At 39.4% G+C, this 26,707-nt stretch overlaps 1 protein-coding gene across 2 annotated transcripts; it reads right to left on the minus strand.

The window, feature by feature from the left end:
- Positions 1–385: 385 nt before the first annotated feature.
- ZCCHC10 (zinc finger CCHC-type containing 10) lies at positions 386–22,093 on the minus strand. Of its 2 annotated transcripts, XM_059174570.1 has the most exons (5): positions 21,522–21,677; positions 20,399–20,568; positions 5,785–5,949; positions 1,917–1,958; positions 386–1,239 (listed from the first exon to the last, which is right to left on the minus strand). In XM_059174570.1, the coding sequence occupies exons 2-5, from the start codon at positions 20,422–20,424 to the stop codon at positions 972–974; spliced, it is 501 nt and encodes a 166-aa protein (XP_059030553.1). In that variant the 5' UTR covers positions 20,425–20,568; positions 21,522–21,677; the 3' UTR covers positions 386–971. The 2 variants fall into 2 exon arrangements, with proteins under 2 accessions (XP_059030553.1, XP_059030552.1); XM_059174569.1 differs by lacking the exons at positions 20,399–20,568; positions 21,522–21,677 and adding an exon at positions 21,940–22,093.
- Positions 22,094–26,707: the final 4,614 nt, after the last annotated feature.

Consider the following 26,707-nt stretch of genomic DNA (forward strand, 5'->3'; position numbering starts at 1 on the left):
TAACTTTCCTCTCCTATCTTTTATAGCATAATAACACACAAAGATATTTATATCACTTTTACCTTAAGTTAGGCTTTCAAATGACTCTTTTCTGATACACAGCATTTATCAAAAGGCACCAAGATTAGACTCCAAGTAGTTTTGGAATTTGGGTTCCTTTTTAGGTTCCTCCGGATTGATTTTCTCAGAAAAGAGTAACTTTACAGGACACCTGGGTGCCTTTTTCAGTTAAGCATCCAACTCTTGATCTCAGCACAGATCTTGACTCAGGCCTGTGAGTTCAAGTCCTGCACTGGGCTCCACGCTGGGTGTGGAGCCTACTTGGGGGAAAAAAAAAAGAGTAACTCTAAGAACCAGAAGGAAATGAATAATACAACACAATAACTTGACATCTGTACCATCCAAAAGGTATAAATATATTAATAGGTTCCTTGAGCTTTTCATTTAAGACAAGAACTCAGAATAAGTTTCCGAACATAAACATAGAAAGAGGGCACAGTTATTAAGAGGAACACTCCCAATTTTATAGTAACAATGTATTAAATCTTATATAATAACACACAGCCAAAAGCTTTAGAAATTCACTGCCAGATATTCTGATGCATTATCCTGAAAACACATCTGATACATAGCACTGACATATAACAAAGTATGGCATTTATTTCACAGGGAGAAAAGATAAGTTTCATCCCAAAAACAGACGTACTAGATTCAGCTTTGATTATGTTTTACAGATATATATTAAAGGTAAAAAAGAAAAACAAGATTTACCCTGAAAATAAAAAAGTCTTATATATATGTATAATCCATTATTAATACTCTTTATGCTCTTATGATGTAAAACACTTAGAAACTTTTAAACTCCAGAAATGTTGATCGGTTAATCTATTTGGCCTTAACATATTCTAAATTCCCTTTCGAGAATCACATTAATGTTTGCAGACCAGCAGTCCAATAGGGATGGAGCAATTCTATTTCTTTTTCTTCTTCTTTGGTGGTTCATCCTCAGAGCTGCTCTCTGTGCTGGTGCTGCTGCTACTGGAAGAGCTGGAATCTGAGTCTGAATCGGAGGATGAGGAAGAGCTTGTGGAGGAGGATGAAGATGATGAACTGGAGGAGCTTTCATCCGTGTCACTGTCCTCCGAGGAGGATGAGGTAGACGTTTCTTCACTCTCCGATGAAGAATCACTGGCTGAACTGTCACTGCTGTTGCTACTGGAACTGGTTACACTCTTAGACCTAGTAGACAATGAGTAGTTAGATGCACAGGAAGCTGACGTTTAACAGAATAGTTAAAAGCAAGTGCACAGGGAAACTCCGTGCACACACTGCAGCTCTGTTGTGTGGGACTGCTGGATCTGCTGTGCTGGGGATTGCATAACTGCAGAAGTCCTGCGGCAACCACAACGTCTTTCATTTTAGCAATTAAACTCTCCTGGACAGAGTTCAAGATCAGTGTTCCTAGTCTATTTATGCTCTAGAATGAATAATGTTAGAATAAAGTTGCAGTGTAACACCTGGGTTTACTGAAACCTCAGGCAGCATGGCAAATGTTTCATTATCTTTAAACCAGATAGACCTGGTCAACAATTTTTTTTTTTTTTTACCAGTCTAAGAATATTTCTTATTCTAATGTAATAAGAGATTTTTAAAGTGAAATTATTTACTATTTCCAGGTGTAAAGCCTCTGAGAAGTTGGAGAAAAAGGAGAAATGAAGGTAGTATGTTCCAGTTAGGTAAAGAGAAGAAGAACATATCAGGAAATAAGGATGATACTTAATCATGAATTACAAACAAGAGACTTTAGGTCTACCTTATTATTATTATTATTATCACTTTTATTTTTAAATTTTTCTTCCCATCCCTCCCACTAGTATTATTTATTATACATAAAAAACTCCTAAAGCCACACATACCTTTTTTTCTTAGTCTTCCTTTCTACATTAGTTTCTCCGATGCTGATAAATATGAGGGGGGAAAAAACTCCTGTTAATAGAGTGATTATACACAGCTCAGACAAACCCTTCAGGAGCCTCTCCAAAGTGTCTTACATTGGAGAAACACTTTGTTTTTCATGACATGTACAGAGCCCACCATTTCTTGTTATAACCTGCACCCCCCAACTCTGTCTCTAAAAAAACCTTCTGAGTTACCATTACCAATATTACTATACAATTGATTAAAATAATACAGAGGGACACCTAGATGGCTTAGTTAGTTAAGCATCTGCCTTTGGCTCAGGTCACAATTCCAGGGACCTGGGATCAAGTCCTGAGCAAGGAGCCTGCTACTCCCTCTGCCTGCCATTCTCTCTGCTTGTGTGTGCCCACCCTCCCCTAATCCTTTCTGACAAATAAATAAAATCTTTAAAATAAAATAAAACAGTATAGAAATACAGTACAAATTTTAATAATTATTACACATCAAAGTAAATTTACTGGAAACACATCTCTTAATGGTATTGATTGTTTTTCTAGTTTATGTATCCCTGGATCTTATTGCTAGATTGTGACAAGGTTCAGTATTAATTCAATTCCTGTACTTAATTTTTACAGATTTAACTTAAGAAACTTTCTTAACCTAAACAGGTAGATTGAAATAGAGTTTTGTTGTAGGAATGTCAGTGTTTGAATACCTTCATTGACAGGGTCTACTAGTCACAAAGATGTATGATTAAAAAATACTTTTATTTATTTTTATTTTTATTTATTTTTTATTTTTTTTAAAGATTTTATTTACTTATTTGACAGACAGAGACCACAAGTAGGCAGAGAGGCAGGCAGAGAGAGAGAGAGAGGAGGAAGCAGGCTCCCCGCAGAGCAGAGAGCCCGATGCGTGGCTCTATCCCAGGACCCCTGGGATCATGACCTGAGCTGAAGGCAGAGGCTTTAACCCACTGAGCCACCCAGGCGCCCCTATTTTTATTTTTAATTATTATTATTATGTGGGGGGGAGGGGAGAGGGAGAGAAAGAATCTTTTTTTTTTTTTTAAAGATTATTTATTTATTTATTTATTTTACAGAGATCACAAGTAGGCAGAGAGGCAGGCAGAGAGAGAGGAGGAAGCAGCTCCCTGTGGAGCAGAAAGCCCAATACGGGGGCTTAATCCCAGGACCCTGGGATCATGACCCAAACCGGAGGCAGAGGCTTTAACCCACTGAGCCACCCAGGCGCCCCAGAGATAAAGAATCTTAAGCAGGCTTTACACCCAGTATGGAGCCCAATGCAGAGTTCGATCTCATGACCCTCAGATCATGACTTTAGCTGAAATCAAGAGCCAGATACTTGGCTGACTGAGCCACCCAGTCGTCCCTAAAAAATACTTTTAAATTAAATTGGTAGCCCAATTAGATCCTTTTTCAATTTTGTTGGGGAAAAAAAATTACAAAAGAATTTGTTCCTCTCACTCTCTGCCTGCCTCTCTGCTTACTTGTGATCCCTGTCTGTCAAATAAATAAATAAACTCTTTAAAAAATATGTTTAGGAAAAGAAAAAAAAAAGAATTTGTTCCTGGAACACCTGGGTGGCCCAGTCAGTTAAGTGTCTGCCTTCAGCTCAGGTCATAATCCCAGTCCTGCATCACACTTCTTGGTCAGCAGGGAGCCTGCTTCTCCCACTGTCTGCACTCCCCCTACTTGTGTGTTCTCTTTCTCTCTCTCTGACAAATAAATAAACAAAATCTTAAAAAAAAATGGCTCCCAATAATTAGAGCTATCCACTTTCTTAGTACAAACACCAGTATTTTGAAAAACATCTAAGTTTCTACACAGGAGAAAAGGGGAAGTAGGAAAAAAAAAGAAAGAAAAGGAGAATGAACAGACAAGTTCTTATACAAATTTATTTTTGGAAAAATTATATATGAAAGTTGATAACTTAGAAATTGATAACCTATCTATTCCTGCATAACCTTTGAAGAGCCATCAAGTCCACTAATTGTGAGACCACTGCCTTGCAAGTTCCCTTGTTTCAGACACTATTATACAGGTAATGTCTTTATGAAGATGCTGCTTCTGATCTGTAGCACTGAGTACATCTGGCATCTTCCTCTTTCACTTTCTCAAACATGCTTACTTAGTTAATTCATAGCAATTTTAAAAGCTTTATTTAAGGGGTGCCTGGGTGGTTCAGTCGTTAGGCATCTGCTTTCAGCTCAGTTCATGATCCTGAGGTCCTGGGATCAAGCCCTGCAACGGGATCCCTCTTTGGTGGGGTGCTTGCTTCTGCGCCCTCTCCTCCCAGCTCCTGCTCCCTCTCCCTATCTCTGTCTTTCTCTCTCACATAAATAAATAAAATCTTAAAAAAAAAAAAAAAAAAGCTTTATTTATGGGGCACCTGAGTGGCTCAGTCAGTTAAACGTCTGCCTTCAGCTCAGGTCATAAACTCAGGGTCCTGGGATTCAGTCCCGCATCAGGGTCCCTGCTCAATGGGAAGCCTGCTTCTCCCTCCTGCTGCTTGTGCACTCTCAAATAAATAAAATCCTAAAAAAAGGGGGGGGGGCTTTATTCAAAGGACACAAAAGAGTATATAACAAATTTCTAGTTACTCTCTTATCCAGTTCTCCTAGAAAGGAGCCACTGTTACAGATCATTTCTGTTTCCAAAAAAATTCCATTATTCCTTTCCTTCTTTTTTAACATAAACGACTGCATATTATATATACTGTTCTCCATGTAGTTTATAGCCTTAGTTTAAGTATCTTGGATACTTGTCTTGGGTATCTTACCACATCAGCTCTGAGAAAATAAAGGGAACAGCATCTAAAATGGACTTGGGCAACCCTGAATGGGGAGCTGGCATACACTCCCCCTCCTCATCAGCAGCCGACCCCCACACAGAGGGCAGCACTTTGTTCTCAACAGGAAGAAGCTTACTTTACTATCTCAGCAGGAGGAAGGAAAATTTTCTTCTTGCCTTGCAATACAACACCCACGAGAAATTGCCCCAGTTGTCCAATGAGAAGCTTAAACTCTCACTCTCCCCCAGCTGACTTTTGTTTCAAACAGCCCTTCCCAATTTCCTCTTTTCCTTGATAAAAGCAAGCCCCTGTCCTTTGTTCTCTGGACTTGCCCATGGTTTGCCAGTTTTCTTGTCCAGGATTGCAATTCCCTTGGTATTCCCCAATAAACTCATTTTGCTGGTAGAATAACTGGCCACTTTATCTTTATGGTTGACAGTTCATATCATCTACCTCCTGGTATTCTGCTGCCACTTCACCAGCAGCTGAGTCAACAAAGCAAAGTGATTAAGAGCATGGACTGGCTGGTTCAAAAGTTTAATCTTTCCAGTTACTGGCTGTGTGACACTGGTGTGTAAGTAACTCAACTTCTCTGGGCCCTAGTTTCTTCACAAGTAATATGGCAAGAATAGTACCTACCTTAATGGTATAGAGGTGAAGCTTAACTAAGCTAATACTTGTGAAAAGCTTAATACAGTGCCTGGCACATGGGAAGGACTCATTAAACATTAGCTAATATTATAATTGAAATCTGGATAATCACCAGGATACCTTTAGTCACTTCATAAATTCTATCAATTAAAAATATTCCTTTGGGGGTGCCTGGGTGGCTCAGTGGGTTAAGCCGCTGCCTTCGGCTCAGGTCATGATCTCAGGGTCCTGGGATCGAGTCCCGCATCGGGCTCTCTGCTCAGCGGGGAGCCTGCTTCCTCCTCTCTCTCTCTGCCTGCCTCTCTGCCTACTTGTGATCTCTCTGTGTCAAATAAATAAATAAAATCTTTAAAAAAAAAAAAAAAAAAATATTCCTTTGGATATCACAGGTCAACATACCTTTGTTGTAATAATAATAATCTGTTTTCTTTTTCTTTTAAAGCTTTCTTTAGTTCTGCTGTTCTTGATGGCCTATGTAGGTATTTTCTTTTTCCTGTACATTCATAAGTCCAATGTCCAAATTCCAAGCATTTCTGACATCTTACATGTTGTTTATTTGCCTCACTATGGAGCAAAAAGAAAAAAAAAGATTACAGGCCTTAAAATTTTGACTTGACATTTTCTACCCTGAAAAGCATAAATAATATGAACATTTTTAGGCCACAAATAAACGTAATTTTACATTTTAAATTGTTTACTATGTTAGATTTAGTCACAAGGCAATACAGTAGTCAAGAGCATGGACCTTGAGAGTGAGGCCAAACTAAGTTCAAATCTTTATTTCCTAATTCCATTCCAGTAACAGCAGACTAGGTAACTAAGACCAACTCCTCAGCTCGGAAATAGAAAAAAACAGTCAAAACATTTTTAACAATCTGCTTGCGGTATCAAAGAACGAACAGTGGGGTGAAGAACAACCAAGCCAAGATATGGAAGAAAATGGAAATCCAGAGTAGTCAGCTCTGTATTTAAGTTAATTCTTGCACTGGGAGTGTTTGCCCAACTCAACAGGGTAAACCTCACTTACAACAATTTAGGGAGACAAACTATGTATTCAGCATTAGGTCTCTGAAGAGTCATACCCTAAGAATAAACCAAATGTATAGAGAATACAGCCCAGCTTTTAGTCATCTAGGAGACTAAGAAAAAATCTTAATCCCTCATCCCTGATACTGGACTCAGATGCAACCAATAAAAGACAAACATGAAAGAATTGGAAAGGAAAAAACAAAATGGTCATTCCTCACTTATGACTTATTATGTACATGCAAATTCAAAATAATCTATAGGCAAAAATATTTTGAAATAATTAGAATTCATAAGTTCAGCAAGATTTTACATTGGGGTGGGCAAACTGTAAAGAGTCAGATAGTAAAAGTTTCAGGCTTTGCTGATCAGGAGGCAAAATTGAGGATATTATGTAGGTATTTCCATGACAAGAGAGAAAACACAATTCCACAGATATTTTATTAATAAAAATATTTCACAGAAAAGAGATTTAAATGATGCAATTCATTTGTAGAACATTCCACTCGTTTGAGGTTGAAAGTTCATGTTTCCTATCAAATTAATCATATACGTACACATGTAATTAACATCCTTAACCCACAGGCCCACAAGAACAAGCATCAAGCAGGATTCAGTAGACAACCATATTCTGAGCTCTATATTAGATATAAGGTAAACAAATAAAAATCAATAGAATTTCTATATAATGAAAACATTTAAAAAGAAATTTTAAAAAAGTGATATTTATAATTTCCTAAAAAATATCAAATACCTGGAAACACATCAAAGAAAATATGTACAAGATTTCTATGCACAATATAAACATTACTAAGAGAAATTAAACATCTAAGCATGTAGCCACATAGAAAAATATACCATGTTCATAGACTAGAAAACATAATAATCGTAAAAATGTCCATTCTCCACAAACTGATCTACAGATCTATGATCTATAGATTCAACACAATGCCAATCAAAATCCAAACATTAATTTTTATTTGTTTGTTCTGTTAACAAACTTATTCTAAAATGTATGTGGAAATTCAAAAGGCCAACAGCCAAAATACCCTAGTAAAGGAACAAGTGGGGAAGCCTTGGGTTAAAAGACACTGACTTACGGTAAAGCTCTATCAACTAAGAATGTGAAATTCTAGCAAAGATACACAAACCAATGAACAGATCATAATGTCCAGAAATGGACTAATGTATATATGAATGCATGATTTATGACCACTATGGTACTGGAGAGCAGTGGGGGAAAGGACATATTAGTGGTGCAAGGACAACTGATTTGCATATGGAAAAAATTACAACTAAACTCTACTCTTGGGGCACCTGAGTGGCGCGGTTGAGTGTCCAGTTCTTGATTTCTGCTCAGGTCATGAACTCAGGGTCCTGCGATCAAATCCTGCATTGGCCTCCATACTCAGTGGAGAGTTGGCTTGAGGATTCCCTATCTCCCTTTGTCCCTCCACCTGTTCATATTGTCTCTCTCTCAACTAAGTAAATAATTCTTTATTAAAAAAAGAAAATAGGGGCACCTGGGTGGCTCAGTGGGTTAAGCCTCTGCCTTCGGCTCAGGTCCTTATCTTAGGGTCCTGGGATCGAGCCCCACATTGGGCTTTCTGCTCAGCAGGGAGGCTGCTTTCCCCTCTCTCTCTGCCTGCCTCTCTGCCTGCTTCTGATCTCTCTCTCTGTCAAATAAATAAATAAAATCTTTTTTAAAAAAAGAAAAAAAGAAAACCTCTACTCTCCACCATATGCAAACATTGATTACAGACTGCTCAAGTAATAAATGTCTTAGATTGGTAGTATTAAAACAAGTGACATGGGGGTATCGTGAGTTTCAGCCTCATGTTGGGTATAGACATCACTTAAAAATTAATTAATTAATTAATTGATTAAATTTAAAAAAAAAAAAAAAACTAAAAAAAAAATAAGTAAATAAACTTACAAATAAACAGTGACAGGGGCCCCTGGCTGGCTCAGGTGGTAGGGCGTATGACTTTTTCTCAGGGCTGTGGGTTTGAGCCTGACACTCGGTGTACAGATTGCTTAAAAATAAAATCTTAAAAAAAAAAAAATTGACATATTTGACTTAAGAATTCTTCTTTTTTTTTTTTTTTAAGATTTTATTTATTCATTTGACAGAGAGAGATCACAAGTAGTCGGAGAGGCAGGCAGAGAGAGAGAGAGGGAAGCAGGCTCCCCGCTGAGCAGAGAGCCCGATGCGGGACTCGATCCCAGGACCCCGAGATCATGACCTGAGCCGAAGGCAGCGGCTTAACCACTGAGCCACCCAGGCACCCCTGACTTAAGAATTCTTAAAAAACAAAACCAAAATACTAATAATCATTTTTAAAAAAAGCTGTTAAGTTAGACTATGCTAAAATTTGTAATTTCTTTCATTGAGGCACCTGGGTAGTTTGATTGGTTAAGTATCTGGCTCTTGATTTCAGCTCAGGTCATATCTCAGGGTTTTGAGATCAAGTCCCGTGTCAGGCTCTGCACTTGGCATGAAGCCTGTTTAGGATTCTCTCTCTCTTCCTCCTTCTCTTAAAAAAGAAAGCAAGAAAGAATTTATGTTCATCAAAATACACTATGAAGAGAGTAAGAAGGGAAGCCAAGACGTTGGAGAAGGTTTTACAAATCAGTAAGGACATGATGGATCATAAAAAATAAGATGAAATGGAAAATGGAAAGAATGGACAAAAATGGGCCTGGGAAACACAAGTTAACACTACATATATAAAAAGTTATACTTTACTAATCAAAGAAAAGCATATTAAAACCCCCAGAAAGGGGATCTGGGTGGCTCAATCAACCAAGCATCCAACTCTTGATTTTGGCTCAGATCATGATCTCAGAGTAATGAGATCAACCCCAGAGTCAATCTCTGAGCTCACTGTGGAGTTTGCTTAAGACTTTCTCTCCCTCTCACTCTGTCCCTTTCACTCCTGCATGCATGCTTTCTTTCTCTAAATAAATAATTATTTAAAAAACAAAATAAAACAAAAAACCCAGAAGATACTACCTATCACACACCAGGAAGACTGAAATTAAAAACTGGCAACAGCAAATGTTAACAAGAATACACAGCAAGGGGCGCCTGGGTGGCTCAGTGGGTTAAGCCGCTGCCTTCGGCTCAGGTCATGATCTCAGGGTCCTGGGATCGAGTCCCGCATCGGGCTCTCTGCTCAGCGGGGAGCCTGCTTCCCTCTCTCTCTCTCTCTGCCTGCCTCTCTGTCTACTGTGATCTCTCTCTGTCAAATAAATAAATAAATAAATAAAACTTAGGAAGAACCAGCTTGATTTAAAAAAAAAAAAGAATGCACAGCAAGAGGAACACACATCCACTGTGGGGATGAACACAAACTGGTAGAACCATTTTGAAAAAAATTTACCATTGTTGAAGAGAAGCACACTCTATGATTCAGCAATTCCACTTGTAGATATTTATACAATAGAAATCAATGCAGTGCCACTTAGGTGGCTTAGTTGGTTGAGTGTATGACTCTTGATTTCAACTCAGGTCATGATCTCAGGGGTGTGAGATGGAGCCTTCCAGTGAGCCCTGAGCTGGGTGTGGAGCCTGCTTAAGATTCCCTCGGGACGCCTGGGTGGCTCAGTTGGTTGGACGACTGCCTTCAGCTCGGGTCATGATCCCGGAGTCCCAGAATCGAGTCCCGCATAGGGCTCCCAGCTCCACGGGGAGTCTGCTTCTCTCTCTGACCTTCTCGCTCATGTTCTCTCTCAAATAAATAAATAAAATCTTAAAAAAATAAAAATAAAAAAGATTCCCTCTCCCCCTTTGCCCCTCCCAAACCACTCACCCCCACCATGTGTGCATTACAAAAAAAAATTTTTTTTTTTTAAACAGAATCAATGCACAGCTATACCAGATAACATGTGTAAGAATATTATTCTTGGGTGCCTGAGTGGCTCAGTCAGTTAAGTGTCTGCCTTCAGCTCAGGTCATGATCCCAGAGTCCTGGGATCAAGCTCCGCATCAGGCTCTCTGCTCATTGGGGAGCCTGCTTTCCCCTCTCTCTCTGCCTGCTACTCTGCCTACTTGTGATCTCTCTCCCTCTATCAAATAAATAAAATCTTTAAAAAAAAAGAATATTATTCTTTATGTAGCTCTTAAAATTTCTGAAATAATTGTAATCTTTTTTTTTAAAGATTTTATTTATTTGACAGAGATCATAAGTAGGCAGAGGCAGGGAGAGAGAGAGAGAGAGAGAGAAGCAGGCTCCCTGCTGAGCAGAGAGCCCGATGCGGGGCTCGATCCCAGGATTCAGAGACCATGACCTGAGCTGAAGGCAGAGGCCTAACCCACTAAGCCACCTAGGTGCCCCATCTTTTTTTTTTTTTTTTTTAAAGATTTTACTTATTTTATTTGACAGAGAGAGCACAAGCAGGCAGAGAGGTAGGCAGAGAGGAGGGAAGCAGGCTCCCTGCTGAACAGAGAGAGCCCAATGCAGGGCTGAATCCCAGGACCCTGGCAGCATGACCTGAGCCAAAGGCAGAGGCTTTAACCCACTGAGCCACCCAGGCGCCACTGAAATAATCTTACAGAAAATATGCAAGTACAGTTCAAAGCACCATATTTCCTGAACTATTTGTAAGTTGTCAACCTGATGACCCATCAACTCACAGTACTTCATTGCATATTTTCTATATACCAGGATATTTTCCTACATAACAATGTAACCATCAAAATCAAGAAATTAATATAGATATATTCCTACTATTTAATCTCCAGATCCCATTTATTTCATCAAATGTCCCAATGTTCTTTAGAGCAAAACCCAGTTCAGCATTCTGTTGCATTTGTCATGTTTCTTTAGTTTCTTGCCTAATGAATTCCTTAGTCGAGTCTTGTTTTTATGACCTTGGCAATTTTGAAGGTTACGGGCCAGTTGTTTTGTAGAACGTGCTTCAATATGAGTTGCTTTCAAGCTTACTTAGGGGGCTCTCAGTAGGGAGCTGCAGTTCCCTTCCTCTTGACCTCTCCATTGGGCTGCTCACAACATGAATTCCCCCAGAGGGAGTGACCAAGACAACTTAAGAACTCAGTCTTTTATGACCTAATTTTGGAAATGACATGTCATCACTTTTGCTGTATTCTATTGGTTGCACAGACCAACCTTAGTATAATGTGGGAGGACACTATACAAGAGCCTGAATACCAGGAGGCAAGGATAATTGGGGGTCATCTTGGAAGTCAACTACCACATTTGATATCTGTACATGATTAGATTCAGGCTATGCACCTTTGACAGGAATGTAATAGAAATGTGCTGTCCTTCTCACTATATTGCTACCAGGTGACGCAAGACTGTAATTCATCTTAATACTGTTGATAATGCACTTTGATATCCCTTGATTAAGGAAGGTCTACCAGAGTTTGCATCGTAAAGTTACTTTTTGTCTTTTGTAATTGTGGCGGTTTTAAATTAATGTTCACATTAATTCTTTGATACTCTTCCCTTCAAGAGGTAGAGCCCTAATGCCCTTTACCCTGAATGTGGCTTGGACTTAGTGTTTTGGTTTAACAGAATAAAACTGAGTGATGGAGTGTGACTTCAAAGATTAAGTCATGGAGCTGTCATGTTAGGCAGATACTTAAGCAGCCTCTAGGGAGGCTCAGGAGATGAACAGCTGAGGCCTCCTGCCAATAGTCCTATGAATGAGCCATCCTGGGGAAAGATGTTCCAGTCTTGGTGAAGCCTTTAGATGACTGCAGCCCCTGGCAAAATCCTGACCAGGACAACAAGGGAGAACATGAGTTAGAACTCTCAGCTAAGTCACTCCTGGATTCCTGAACCACAGAAACTGAGATAATGTTGATTGTTAGAAGCTACTAAGTTTTGGGGTGATTTGTCAAACAACTCTAAGTGAAAATTAATATAACTATTAATAACTACTTTGTGGGTCGGTATTTGATATTATATAAATACCCAGCCCATTAAATTTTTAGTTCATTTATTCATCTATCAGTATGAACTCATATTTTTCTATTTTACTCCATGAATTTTATTCAATGAGTTATAGTCCCATTACCACCATTTATTTTGAATTGTCCTAGGTATGGTCAGTGGAAAGGAATCCTTTTAAGCTAGATTGTGTGTTCTTCTGACATGGCTCCATTTTGGGGGCACTTCCTTGCTTTCTGGTACAACAAAAAATTTCAAATTCATCTACTTTACCTGTCCCAGCCTGAAATCAGACTGATGGAGCCCTGATGATATTTAGAGTCACGTCCTCTTTCCACTTAGGCTCTAACACTTTTTATTAAATTACATGTTGCTTCCCCTATGTAGATGTTCTCTTCACTAGGGTGACAACTTATGCTAAATTGCTCCTGTGTGGACACGTTCCTCTCACCTGGCTTGGGATCTCACATCCCACACTAACCCTTCCCCCCCGTGGATGCCCTCCACAGCCTCCTGACACTGTAGATCACTTCACACACTTACGTGGATGCCCTTCTAAGGCCACTTTGGCCCTAATACTCCAATGCCAAGTCAACCTTCTGCTTGAAAGCCTACCCTGCTCTACACTACTTAATGGCTTTAGGCATGACTTATGCAAGAAGGGAAGAGAAAGAACTCTAAGAATATTCGTAACAGCATAACCTGTAATATCCTCAAAACCAGAAAGAACACTGAGGTAGAATGGATAATTTGTGGTACAGAATATAGCGAAATACTTCATAGTACTGAAAATGAACAAACTTTACAGTTTTAACTTATATGGATCTTACATCTAAGAAGTCAGATTATGCAAAAGAATCCAAATTGTCTGATTCTGTATAAGTTCAAAGACAGGCAAAATTAAACTCCAGTGCAGAGTAAGATGGTAAAAGCCCAAAGAGAAGCAAGGAAACAATTACCATAAATGTTGGGTCACTGTAGGAGGGAGGGAGAAGGTCATGATTGGGAAGGGCCTTAAGGGCTGCTGGTATATAGGCCATTTTATTACTTGACCTGAGGGAAGTCACACGCAATGTTCCCTTTATAATAATTTGTTAAGGGTGCCTGGGTGGCTCAGTGGGTTAAAGCCTCTGCCTTTGGCTCAGATCATGATCTCAGGGTCCTGGGATGGAGACCCGCATCGGACTCTCTGCTCAGCGGGGAGCCTGTTTCCCCCCCCTCTCTCTTCCTGCCTCTCTGCCTACCTGTGATCTCTGTCTGTCAAATAAATAAATAAAATCTTTAAAAAAAAATAATAATAATAATTTGTTAAGTGGCATAGTTATGTTATTTAAACTTTTTTGTATATGTATATTTCACAATAAAGATTTTAAAAAATCTCTTTCACTACATAGCTGTAGGTTCTTCAGCAAACTGATTTGGGAACCTTGGTTTCTCTTCTAAAAGATGTAGTAAATATCTACTTTATTAGGGTACTATGAGAATTAGTTGAGACCATAGCCATGGCTTATATTTACTCTGCCAGGAATTTAGCTAAGTATTAATTATGCATAATCACATCCAATCTCCATAACAACCCAGTGAGTTTGAAAGCACTATCCCCATTCTATAGATGAGGATGCGTATATATTATTGTCATTCTACATATTAGGGTAATCAATTGTCTGGAATAATGATACATGGCACTTTAAATTTTCTCATAACATGGTTACACGATGAGATGCTGGATTCTTAGTGCTGACCTACAGCAGTCACCTTTTTTTATTGTTAGTGAACACATAATTGGTATTCAGTAAACGTTTGTACAATGAATGCTGGAAAACCAAGTCTTTAAGAGAACACATTTTGGATTGTGGGACAGGTTCTGTAATCCTGACAATTAATTTAGTTTTAGTATCTGTCCAAAATTTAAACTAATCCTAATCTGAAAAAATGTTACAAGTAAAGAACTAAGGCTATGTCAGTAGATACAGTATTAAAAGATAATAAAGAAGACTCAGCTTTTTGTTCAGTAATAATTCTTAAATTTCAGCAAGCAACTCCCAGAGCCATGATTATAATTTCAGACCTTATCTGAATATGTAATGTCAGAGCAAACTTTTAAGGGCATCAATAATAAAACACTCTATGGCCTTAATATTAGCTTTTGAGGCAAAAAGAACCACTAACATATTTAACTTACACACAATTGTAAAATGCACCCCAGAAATAATAAATTCAGAAACATCAAAGATGTTTTTTACACCTATAAAAGTGTAAAATCATGATTCTCATTCAAATACATATAAAACGAACACGGGTCAATCTAATTATTAATTAAAGGAACAAGTAAGATGGTATAACAGGTTCAAAAGAGAATTCAAAGAACACACATATATATGCAATTATGCTGAAAGGAATTTACAGATAGCTAAAAACTAGTTAATAGCCACATTGCAAGAATCAACTGTACTGTGTTTTTATGGGTAAGAATATTTTCTACCAGTATCCTATACCTTACAGTTATAAAATAGCTCAAAGACAATGATGCATAGGCTCTCATAGAGTCACATAGCCAGGAAGAGTCATTAGACAAGATACCTAGCAATCTTTGTTCTGAAATCCATTGCAAAGCCTTTCACAGTATTTCCTAAAAATAAAACTATGATTGGTATGGAGGGAAGCCTCTCAGAATCAAGGAAATAAAGTCTTCTCCAACTCATAGATTGTTTCCCCAATAATAAGAAACTTAATTTTTTTAAATTGATTTTATTTATTTTATTTTATTTATTTTAAAGATTTTATTTATTTATTTGACAGAGAGATCACAAGTAAGCAGAGAGGCAGGCAGAGAGAGACGAGGAAGCAGGGTCTCTGCTGAGCAGAGAGCCCGATGAGGGGCTTGATCCCAGGACCCTGGGACCATGACCCGAGCTGAAGGCAAAGGCCTTAACCCACCAAACCCCCCAGGTGCCCCTCGATTTTATTTTTTTAAGGATTTATTTTAAAAAACAAGAGAGAGAGCATGAGGGCAAGTTCGGGGACGAGGGGCAGAGGGAGAGAAACTTTTAAGTGGATGCCCCACCTTGTGTGGAGCCCAATGTGGGGCTTGATCCCACAACCCCATGAGATCATGACCTGAGCTGAAATCAAAAGTTGGAGGCTCAAATGGTTGAGCCACCCAGGCAACCCAATATTAAGAAACTTACAACTTAAGATAAATAAATAATTTAAATAAATAAACATAAATTTAAAAAGCAAATAAATAAATTTAAATTTAATAAATTTAAAAAACAAATAAATAAACAAATTAAAAATATTATCCCCCAGCACTGTGGAGTTTTCTGTAGCTATAAATAGAATATTCACAAATATCTGAATTCCTTTATGATTGACATGTTTTAACCATTAATTAATAGTGATGTTCCACAGGGAGTCTGAATGAAGTAGACTTATAATTTCAAAATAAACAAGATTAGCATTTCTCTCTAACCATTTGGACACCCTATTCACAATATTCCATTTCTATATCCTAAACTAAGGCTCAAAGAAGTGCTCTAATGGGACAGACTTTTTTTTTTTAAGATTTTATTTATTTGTCAGAGAGAGAGAGGGAGTGAGAGCGAGCACAGGCAGACAGAGTGGCAGGCAGAGACAGAGGGAGAAGCAGGCTCCCCACCGAGCAAGGAGCCCGATGTGGGACTTGATCCCAGGACCCTGGGATCATGACCTGAGCCGAAGGCAGAGGCTTCCCCTCCCTCTCCTCTTCCCCTGCTTGTGTGCTCACAAGCGTGCATATGTTCTCCCTCTCTGATAAACAAAATCTTTAAAAAAAATTCTCTCTCCCTCTGCACTCCCCTGCCCCTACTCGTGCACACGTGATCTGTCTCTCTCTCAAAAATAAATACATACAGGGCACCTGGGTGGCTCAGTGGGTTAAGCCGCTGCCTTCGGCTCAGGTCATGGTCTCAGGGTCCTGAGATCGAGTCCCGCATCAGGCTCTCTGCTCAGCGGGGAGCCTGCTTCCCTCTCTCTCTCTCTGCCTGCCTCTCCATCTACTTGTGATTTCTCTCTGTCAAATAAATAAATAAAATCTTTAAAAATAATAATAATAAAATAAAATAAAATATTAAAAATAAATAAATACATACTTACATACAATGAATTTTGCTAAATGTAAATTAAACATCAGTAAACCTGATTTTAAAAAGTATATAGTTAACCCAGAAAAATGGATATATGCAAAAATTTAGTTGTATATTTATTATAGGAAATACAAATGGTTTATAAGAGTAAACCTGCTGGAAGCTACAGTAGCAGTGAGCTTAATGTATATAATGTATATATACAGCTTAATGTATAAACTTGGGGTATCACTATGCTGTGCAACTGAAACATAACATTGTGTATCAACTATACTGAAAAAAAAAAAAAAAAGTAGACCTAACTCTCCCAACAGCAAAGGAAATGTTATTTCCACTACCATTTTCCAATAATAAAAAGTTATTGTTTATCCATAAAGAACACTACGAGGCTATTTAAAGTTTAAAAATAGCCTGAGGGGCGCCTGGGTGGCTCAGTGGGTTAAGCCGCTGCCTTCGGCTCAGGTCATGATCTCAGGGTCCTAGGATCGAGTCCCACATCGGGCTCTCTGCTCAGCAGGGAGCCTGCTTCCCTTCCTCTCTCTCTGCCTGCCTCTCTGCCTACTTGTGATCTCTCTCTCTGTCAAATAAATAAATAAATCTTTAAAAAAAAAATAAAATAAAATAAAATAAAATAAAAAAAAAAAATAAAAATAGCCTGAAAGGTTATACACTAAAGTGTAAAAACTATTACCTTTCGGATAGTGTTACAATATACTTTTTCATTATCTGTATTCTCTAACTTTCCTACAATGACCATGGACTGCATGTGAAATCACAAAACAAATAGTAAAAGATATTTTTCAAAGGAACATATAACTAAGGGATATATGAGAATGCTAAAGGCCTGTAAGAGAAATATTTAAACCTAATATAAATAAATACTCTACCAAAATAAGCTGAGGCTTATGAGAAGTGTCAAGAACAACAAAAATTATTTTGTGTTTTAGTTACATTTAAAGCACAAAGAACCAAAAACAAGATAGGTTCATTATTTGGGGTGCTAGGCGAATACATCACCAATGTTAAGCTATAGGTTGAAAGTACAAGCAGGATTATTTTTATTTTGCTTTAGTCTTCACTCAAACACAATGATACACAGAACGAGAACCCCAAGATAGTGAGGGGTGAGTAACAGAGTACTTTTATTCACTCTGAATGTTTAACTCACAATGGCCCAAGTGACTGCTCCACAACATACCAGAGATTTTCCAGGTGAGTTGACTATACTGCTGCTGCTAATCTGAGAGACACTGGCAAACAGGAGTGGCGCTGAAAGACTAGGAATAGGCAAATGCAGTTCTGATTTTCAAAGTCAGGGGAAAGGAAGATTCCACAAATCAGACCAACGAACTTGACATTCATTCTAGGCAGAATTCTCACTGGATTTATAAAATCCATTCAGAAAGAAAAGCCCTGATCACTAAGTATCAGATCATTACAGACTAATACCCTTACTGGCTTTTGGGAATTTGTATTTCCATCAGGCATCCTGGAAAGTCTTACAATACCCTTGTGAACAAAACAGAACAATTAGATCAGCTGAACATCATGGACAAAAGACTACTTTTTTTTTTTTAAAGACTTTATTTATTTATTTGACGGACAGAGACAGCACAAGCAGGGGGAGCTGTAGGCAGAGGGAGAGGGAGAAGCAGACTCACTGTAAAGAAGGGAGCCTGACTCAGGGCTTTATCCCAGGACCCTGGGATCATGACCTGACCCAAAGGCAGTTATTAAGCCCACTGAGCCACCCAGATACCCCACAAAAGACTGCTTGATGGGTTGAAGTAAATGCACAGAGAGGTATCCAGTGATGGCCTGAATGATTGGTCCTCAGTTGGGACTTGTTCAACATTTTATAAATGATTTTGGAGGGCACTAGTGTGCCTATTTATCCAACCTGCAGCTGACACAAAGCTAAGTGGGAGGAGTAATACAAAGGATAACCAAATCAGGATCCAAAAAGGTCTTGACAGGCTAGAACTCAATGTCAAATCTAACAAGATGAAATTTAACAAGGGTAAAACTAAGTCTGACTCAAGTCCAGAAAACCAATACAAGTACCAAGACAGGGGAAGCTTGATTTGATGGTAATTCAAGTGGATAACACCTAGCATTTTTAATTGACTGAAATCACAGTTTATGTCCAAAGCTAGGAAGTTAGAAGTGAGCAGGGCTTAAGCTTCATAAATATTTTCCTTTCAGTTCAACATAAACTTTTGATAGATACAGAAAATGTAACAGACTACTTCAGGAGGTAAGTATGTCTTTCCTGGAGGTCCTCAAGCCAAAGTTAGATAATTCCCTTGGATGGTGAAGACACAGTACTGGAATCCAGTGGAAGGTTTAGCAGAAGAAATGACCCCACACAGTGCCAAGATTCTATAATCTACTCACATATAAGTAGATGTAATTACAATTTACAAACAGAAAGTAAGTTCATTTCAATTGATATAAAGTTAACTCCCTGAAAGATCGGCTGAATAGGAATTTCAAATTTAGGCTCTCTCTTTTTTCTTTTATTGCCTCCCTTTCCTCATTAGTCCAAAGACTCTTACAAAGAACTATAGCAGTACTTTCTCACTTCTTATAACTAACTTAAAAATAGTTTAAAACTTATTATGGAAGTAGGGGCGCCTGGGTGGCTCAGTGGGTTAAGCCTCTGCCTTCAGCTCAGGTCATGATCTCAGGGTCCTCCGACAGAGCCCCGCATCAGGCCCTCTGCTTGGCAGGGAGCCTGCTTCTCCCTCTCTCTCTCTGCCTGCCTCTCTGCCTACTTGTGATCTGTCTGTCAAATAAATAAATATTTTAAAAAACCACAACACTTACGGAAGTAACATATGCTTTTTATTTATTTATTTATTTATTTTATTTTATTTTTTTTAAAGATTTATTTATTTTGACAGAGAGAAATCACAAGTAGACAGAGAGGCAGCCAGAGAGAGAGAGAGAGGGAAGCAAGCTCCCTGCTGAGCAGAGAGCCCGACGCGGGACTCGATCCCAGGACCCTGAGATCATGACCCGAGCCGAAGGCAGCGGCTTAATCCACTGAGCCACCCAGGCGCCCCTGCTTTTTATAAATAAAACTAAAACTTTGTCTTAGTTTCATAAAATGAAAAGTAATGGCTCCTCTCCCACCCCAAAATATTCTCCAAACTCTACCAGACTCCCCTAACTTCTGAAAGTTTCCTTCTCCAAGTCCCGGAAGATTTACTCTGAATACCATGACTACTTTTATTATATGCCATTTGTTTTCTTGCCAACAAGACCAGAAACTCCTAAAGCAAGATTTCTTTTACTTCTGTGTAGCTCATGTAACAAATACAGGCATTCTATAGAAAAACAACATTTGTTGAACTTTCTGATACTTCTGAAATGAGATATAGATATAAAGATATATACAGATAGATAGATAGATATAAAGTCTTTCACTTCAGGGACGCCTGGGTGGCTCAGTTGGATGGACGACTGCCTTCGGCTCAGGTCATGATCCTGGAGTCCCGGGATCGAGTCCCGCATCGGACTCCCAGCTCCATGGGGAGTCTGCTTCTCTCTCTGACCTTCTCCTCGTTCATGCTCTCTCTCACTGTCTCTCTCTCAAGTAAATAAATAAAATCTTAAAAAAAAAAAAAAAAAAGTCTTTCACTTCATATTTAAGTGGACATTGCTTGTTTTTGCCATCCTAGTATTTATCATCTATCTAACCTACTTATCTAGCTCATCATTGGTTTATAGAAATCCATCTGATCGTGCTGGAAAAAGAATGCTATCTGACAATCAGGGCATCACAATGCCATAGACATGATTCAACCTACACAAATGAGATACCATTAAATTGAAAGTGAGAGGATATAAAGGACCAAAATATAGTGCAGCCATCTTGGAACCAAGAGAATGAACCTAACCTATCCAAATACGGAACTAACACCCAAAAGAACAAACCTGGGAGTAAGAGTCTCTGGTGACATAATCTAGCACACCTATTATGTATTATATTCACTCCATTCTTGACTTCTTGACTTCTTCTCTTCCACCAGGTATACTACCCTGACTCTCTAGGTCTTTATCCTGATGCTCAAGGAACTCTTTTCATTAGGTGTGAGAGGTAGAATCTGATGGAGAGAAGAAAAGGAAAGACAACAAAAAAATAAAAATAAAAAACAGAAATGTAGAAAGAAACATACATATATATATGCAAGTAGACTAGGAGTGATATATCATGGACTTGCAAATGGTAACAGCATGAAATGCTAAGAGAATGATTGTTCAGGTGTGCAGGCTAGTAGAAGAAAAAGGGCTTTACAGGAAAGGGACATGTGGGTTGTTATCTACATTACACATCCATGGTAAACCTCTTGTGCCACTCTCTCTTGGTCACTAACCACAATGGCCAGCTTTCAGTTTTTAAAAACTAAAGATCTTGGGGAGCCTAGGTAGCTCAGTCAGTCGTGCAGAGGACTAGATTTCAGGTTAAGTCATTATCTCACGGTCAGGGACCAAGCCCCACTTTGGGCTCCAATCTGTAGCCTGTTTAAGATTTTCTCTCTCCTCCCCCTACCGTCTCTTAAAAAACCCCCCAAATTAAAATTTTTTCCTGTCTGAAAGTAATTATGCCACTGTCTGATGCTCTTTCCCCAAATCCTCTCATGATTGGCTCTTTTCTCACACTTTCAATCTCTGTTCAAACGCCACCACTTCAGAGATGCCTTTCCAGTCCAACCAATCTAACCTGGGCCTTTCTTTCCATCACCTCTTAATTCCTTCAAAGCTCTTAACACCAACTCTATTTACTTAAAATGTTTAGTTTATCGACTCTTTACCAACGGAATGTAAGTTTCCTGAAAGCAGGGATTCCCGTCTTGAATACTTCTTTTTCTTTATACCCAAATTCTGGCAGAGAGCGAGATGGTTAATAAATTATTATTTACTGAAGAGAATGAGTGGTAGAAAGTGAGAAAACTTGGGAGGAAAGTCGGTGTTATAGTCAGGCTGTTCCTAGAGGCGATAGGAAGGGGACAGGAAAAGCCAGCTGCGCTGGAGACTGCATAGGGAGCTGAAGGCTTACGTCGTTGAGAGTGGAGGGTGTCGGATCAGGGCTTCAGGCTTCCCTTGGCCACCCGTAAGGTGGGCGGCTGGGTGGGCAAAGGGGCACACGCCACTTAGTGCCCAACTTCTGGACGTCCGCTGTGCGAAAAGCAAACGCTAGGCTCTCTTCAGAACCCCAACTCCCACCCCATAACCTAGGTCCCGCCCCATGGACCTTACGCAGTCGTCTTCCACGCAATCACTACCCCGTGGACAGCAAAGTTACCACCCGGGCCGAGCCCCTGTGGAGCAGCAACAAGTGAGAAAAGACCACCCTCCGCGCGTCCACACAGAAGTTCCCATACCTGCCTCACATCCCCGCCCGGGCTCACCCGCCGGCTGACGCGTTTCTCCCCGCCCCCAGCCCGCCCCGCGGCCCTACCTGGGCCCTCACTTACGCTTGTCTCCGAGCTATGAGCCGATGCATGGGAGTCGCCATCTTAGCGCGGCTGAAGACTGCCGCGCTGGGTTTTGGGAAACTCCTCGGAAGGGGCGGGGACTTGGAACCCCGCGTCCGCCTGCCTGGGCGGAGCCAGTGCGGCCTGGAAAGCTTCTGGGGCAACTTTCGGGCTAAGCTGTGGGTGGGTAGGTGGTAAGTCTTGTTTCCTGTGTGTGTCTGTAGTTTAAGAAAGAGGAATGAGGCCGGTTGTCTCACGTGAGCGGGCTTTTGAAGGATGAGTACAGGTATACAGTGTGAAGAGGCAGAGAGAAACATTCTCAAAGGAGGGAAGTATACGTACATGTATACATAACCGTGAATAAAACTGTGCAGTGTTCAGGAAGTAGTCTGGAAAACAAAGTAAAAAGGAATGAATTGAGATTGGGACCATAAATTAAAAGACTGACTTTAATAAACCATCTACTGCAAATATATTAATTATTTCTATATTTATGTATTTCGTAGGGATGGTATAAGGACCAAATGACACTATGTAACTAAAGCTACTTTGTCTACTGGAAAAAGATTACACAAACATTAACTATTTTAAGATATTTTAGCATTTAGTGGCAGATCATGGAAATTTTATTCCCTTAAATCCACATTCTTTGAACCATACATAAATTTTTGAAATATATCTGTATATCTGGGCTTACACTCATTTTTGTTTCAGCTATTACTTATGGAGCTGTTATTTATGGAACATTTAAAACATAAAATGTTTTAAAAAGTGAGGCTAGGGGGCGCCTGGGTGGCTCAGTGGGTTAAGCCTCTGCCTTCAGCTCAGGTCATGATCTCAGGGTCCTGGAATCGAGTCCCGCAAAGGGATCTCTGCTTAGCGGGAGCCTGCTTCCCCCTTCTCTCTCTCTCTGCCTCTCTATTCTTGATCTCTGTCAAATAAATAAACAAAATCTTTAAAAAAAAAAAAAAGTGAGGCTAGGGCATTGAACAAATAAAGTCATTGCACACATGGAGGTTTCTTTTTTTTTTTTTTTTTTAAGATTTTATTTATTTATTTGACAGAGAGAGATCACAGGTAGATAGAGAGGTTGGCAGAGAGAGAGAGAGAGGGAAACAGGTTCCCCGCCGAGCAGCTGAGCAGAGCGCCCGATGTGGGACTCGATCCCAGGACCCTGAGATCACGACCTGAGCCGAAGGCAGCAGCTTAAACCACTGAGCCACCCAGGCGCCCCACATGGAGGTTTCTAAACAATAAACAAAGGCAATGTCCAATGAGCATAGTTACACTAAAGAAAAAAATTGTAGGGTTGGGGATAAAAAGTTTTTTAGCCCTGGGAGTCAGAGAAGGTAATATCCCTCACCTTTGAGCATATCTTGTTCTTAACAAAATGGAATCTTACTATCTGTTCTATTCTTCAGCTTGCTTGGTTCATTTCTCAGTGTCTTACAGACATCTTTTCTCATATGAGCACATACAGATTTGATTCATTCTTTTTCCATATTAAGTTATATAGGTTACATGGATATTCCACAATTTATCCAACTAGTACCCAATTTTGAACAATTAGACCATTTATCACAAAGATGGGATGAATAGATTTTTAAGCACTCATCTGCGTTTCTTTATATGACTTTAGGGAAGTAGAACCGCTGGGTCAAAGGATATGTATACTTTTAATTTTTATTGGTATTATCTATTGTCCTTTAATTATTTTTTAACCAAATGTGTTTCCTCACCCGAACTGAGAATGGTCAAACTTTTAAACTCTTTCATATCTAACAAGCCAACTGATTCATTATTGATAGGATCACTGGAGACTATTTTTTTCATGAATTGTCTGTCAAATTATTTGCTTATTTTTCTCTTGGATTTTTATCTTTTTAATAATGATTTGTAGAAACTTTTGAAGATTTTATTTATTTATTTGACAGAGAGAGTCACATCAAGAGAGGGAACACAAGCAGGAGAAGCTGGAGAGGGAGTAGCGGGTTTCCAGCCAAGCAAGGAGCCTGATGTGGGGCTTTATCCCATGACCTTGAGATCATGACCTGAGCCCAAGACAGAGGCTTAACCCACTGAGCCACCCAGGTGCTCCTGTAATTCTTTAATTACAATTATGGTTATATTCTGTGGTGACTGGGTGGCTTAGTTGTTAGGCATCTGCCTTCAGCTCAAGTCATGATCTAGGGTCCTGGGATCAAGCCCTGGCATCAGTCTCCTTGCTTGGTGGGGAAACCCACTTCTCCCTCTCCGGCTACCCCTCCTGTGTTCCCTCTCTCACTGTGTCTCTGTCAAATAAATATATAAAATCTTTGAAAAAACAAAACAAAACCAAAACAAACAATTATGTTTATATTCTTAATCCTCATTTTTAGTTTTTGAAATACCATTTACTAAATAGTCTGTCACTTCTTTACTGATTTGAAATGCTGCTCTCTTGTACACTGCATATGTACAAATTTAGTTTGAACATTTTGTTTTCTGATGATCTATTTTTGTCAGGATGTAATCATTATTTTAATTTCCATGGTTCAATAGGATATTTTGATAGCTGGTACAGTAATTTCTCTAATTAATCCTTCTTTTCCCTCAATTTTATTCACTTCTCCGAGGACTTTATTTCCCTAGATAAGCTGTATTCTCAGATTTTCAAGTTTCCCACAAAAAAAGATTCATCTGTCAGCTAATTTTTTAAAAATTACATTATATCAAATATGAAAAGATGAGACAGAATGAGCTATAACAAATCAAAAGGAGAAAGCAAATGGCATTATCTGTGATGATTTGGTTGCGTACCTGGAAAACCTACAAGAATTAATTAAAAGCCACTAGAGAGTTCAACATTGGGGGTCAGATACATATACACAAAATACAATAATAACTTGCTTTTTCAGTGGCAAGAGCAAGCCAGTGAGCTGTTTCCCATTTAGGCCGATGGGCTTGAGGGACCCTTAGCTTTGTTCAGAGAATTTAGGCCAAAATTCAGATGCTGAGTTTTATAGACCTTAATGGGTTGCAGCTGAAGGAATTAAAAATTCTCGTGAAAGCTACAAGTAATTGCTATCGGGCAAGAATAAACATTTTACTAGTCTTTAAGCAGACTGTTCCTTTTCTAGGAAAACCTAAGTGTCTTCCAGTTACATAAGATGTCTCAAAGAAATGGGGGAGGGATAGATGTAAAAGGCATGTGTTGGAGAGAAAGTTGCATCTCTCTGGACTGGGATGCTTTGGGACAAGATGGTTGTTTCCTGCTCTGTCCCTGGCCGGGTAGCAAGGACCTGTGGTTTGAGAGCAGAGCACAGAACAGGGCCTGCTTCAGGGGCAAGCTGTGTACAGTTGAGGGCCCTGTGCTTAGAAAAATCCCACATTTGGTTTAATTGTTCTGCTACTGCCATTTTAAAATTCATAGTAACTTTTGAAACAGGGAGCCCACATTTAGTTTTGTACTGCACCCTGTAAATTATGTAAATGGTCTACACCAGAAGTCTGTCAAAGTGTCTCACAAGACACTGAGATGACAGTGAAATGTGAACTAGCTGCACCAGGGTCAGAGGAGGAGAGAGCACTATCTTGCCACTTTCCTGGAATTCAGATTCAGTTTTCTCCCTCAAGGTTGGAGGCTTTCTTTCTTTCTTTCTTTCTTTCTTTTTTTTTTTTTTTTTGGTAAGGAAAAAAAACCCAACCTTGTTACCTTTTCATTATGTTTTACAACTAGTTGTTGTACCTATTGAAAAAAACCCTCAGTGTTGGGGCGCCTGTGTAGCTCAGTGGGTGAAAGCCTCTGCCTTTGGCTCAGGTCATGATCCCAGGGTCCTAGGATCGAGCCCCACATCCAGCTCTCTGCTCAGCAGGGAGCCTGCTTCCTCTCTCTGCCTGCTTCTTTGTCTACTTGTGATCTCAATCTGTCAATGTCAAATGAATAAATAAAATCTTAAAAAAAAAAAACAAAACAAAAAAACCTCAGTGTTGTAAAATTGGATCCTGGGGTAAAAACAAATGTGGGTTTTCCCTTCATATGCCTTTGAATACAAAGAAAGGAGCCCTTTTCTTTACAGTTGGATAAGAGAATTTGACTAATTTAGCTAAATAAGAGAGAAAGAGTCAGAGCAAGGAGACTGTATGTTTTGTAAAGAGGAGTAGCTATGCAAGGGAACTGGTGTAAGGACTCCCCAAATGCAGAAAGGATGGCTTTTCCATCCACCTATGGGCATGGAGGTGAGAAGCTCTTTGGAATTGGGGGAGAGCTGCCTTCCTCAGTTGCTTCCACTTCCTGTGATGGCTTGACAGCAAACTAATTAAAAGTCGTGTCACGGTCTTTTATCTTCAGACAGAGCTGCGGGGACTCCTCGGTCTTTGGGCCTGACGGAACACATAGCTTCACGGGGTGTTTCTGATGCTGCGGGACTGTGAATGCAGGATCTTCCTCTCTTGTAATTAAACGTATCAGCAGTGGGGGAAAAGGAAGCTGACATCCTGAGAGGACCAGAGAGGAGAGACAGAACAATACCTGCCTAGCCTTGATTGTTTTCCTTTTAGGTTATCCTGGCTTCTCTTTAGTAAATCCCTTTTGTGATGAAGCTGGTTCATAGTAGGGGGCACCTGGCTGGCTGAGTCAGGAGAGCATGTGACCTTTGATCTTAGGCTTGTGAATTCAAGCCCCACAATGGGTGTAGAGCCAACTTAAAAAAAAAAAAAAAAAAAAAAAAAGTTGGTTCAGGCTGGGTTTCTGTGTCTTGCCCCCAAAGAATCCTTGATTTTATCACCA

This window comes from Mustela lutreola, chromosome 5 (assembly GCF_030435805.1).
Source record: "Mustela lutreola isolate mMusLut2 chromosome 5, mMusLut2.pri, whole genome shotgun sequence".
Taxonomy (NCBI): domain Eukaryota; kingdom Metazoa; phylum Chordata; class Mammalia; order Carnivora; family Mustelidae; genus Mustela; species Mustela lutreola.

Excerpts from the sequence above, each read along its gene's own strand:
- ZCCHC10 (XM_059174569.1), bottom strand. The coding sequence starts at position 21,980 with ATGGCGACTCCCATGCATCGGCTCATAGCTCGGAGACAAGC. Across the intron at positions 5,950-21,939 it reads CTCATAGCTCGGAGACAAGC|TGAGGCAAATAAACAACATG; the intron begins GTAAGTGAGGGC and ends TTTGCTCCATAG. Across the intron at positions 1,959-5,784 it reads TTATTATTATTACAACAAAG|CATCGGAGAAACTAATGTAG; the intron begins GTATGTTGACCT and ends CATATTTATCAG.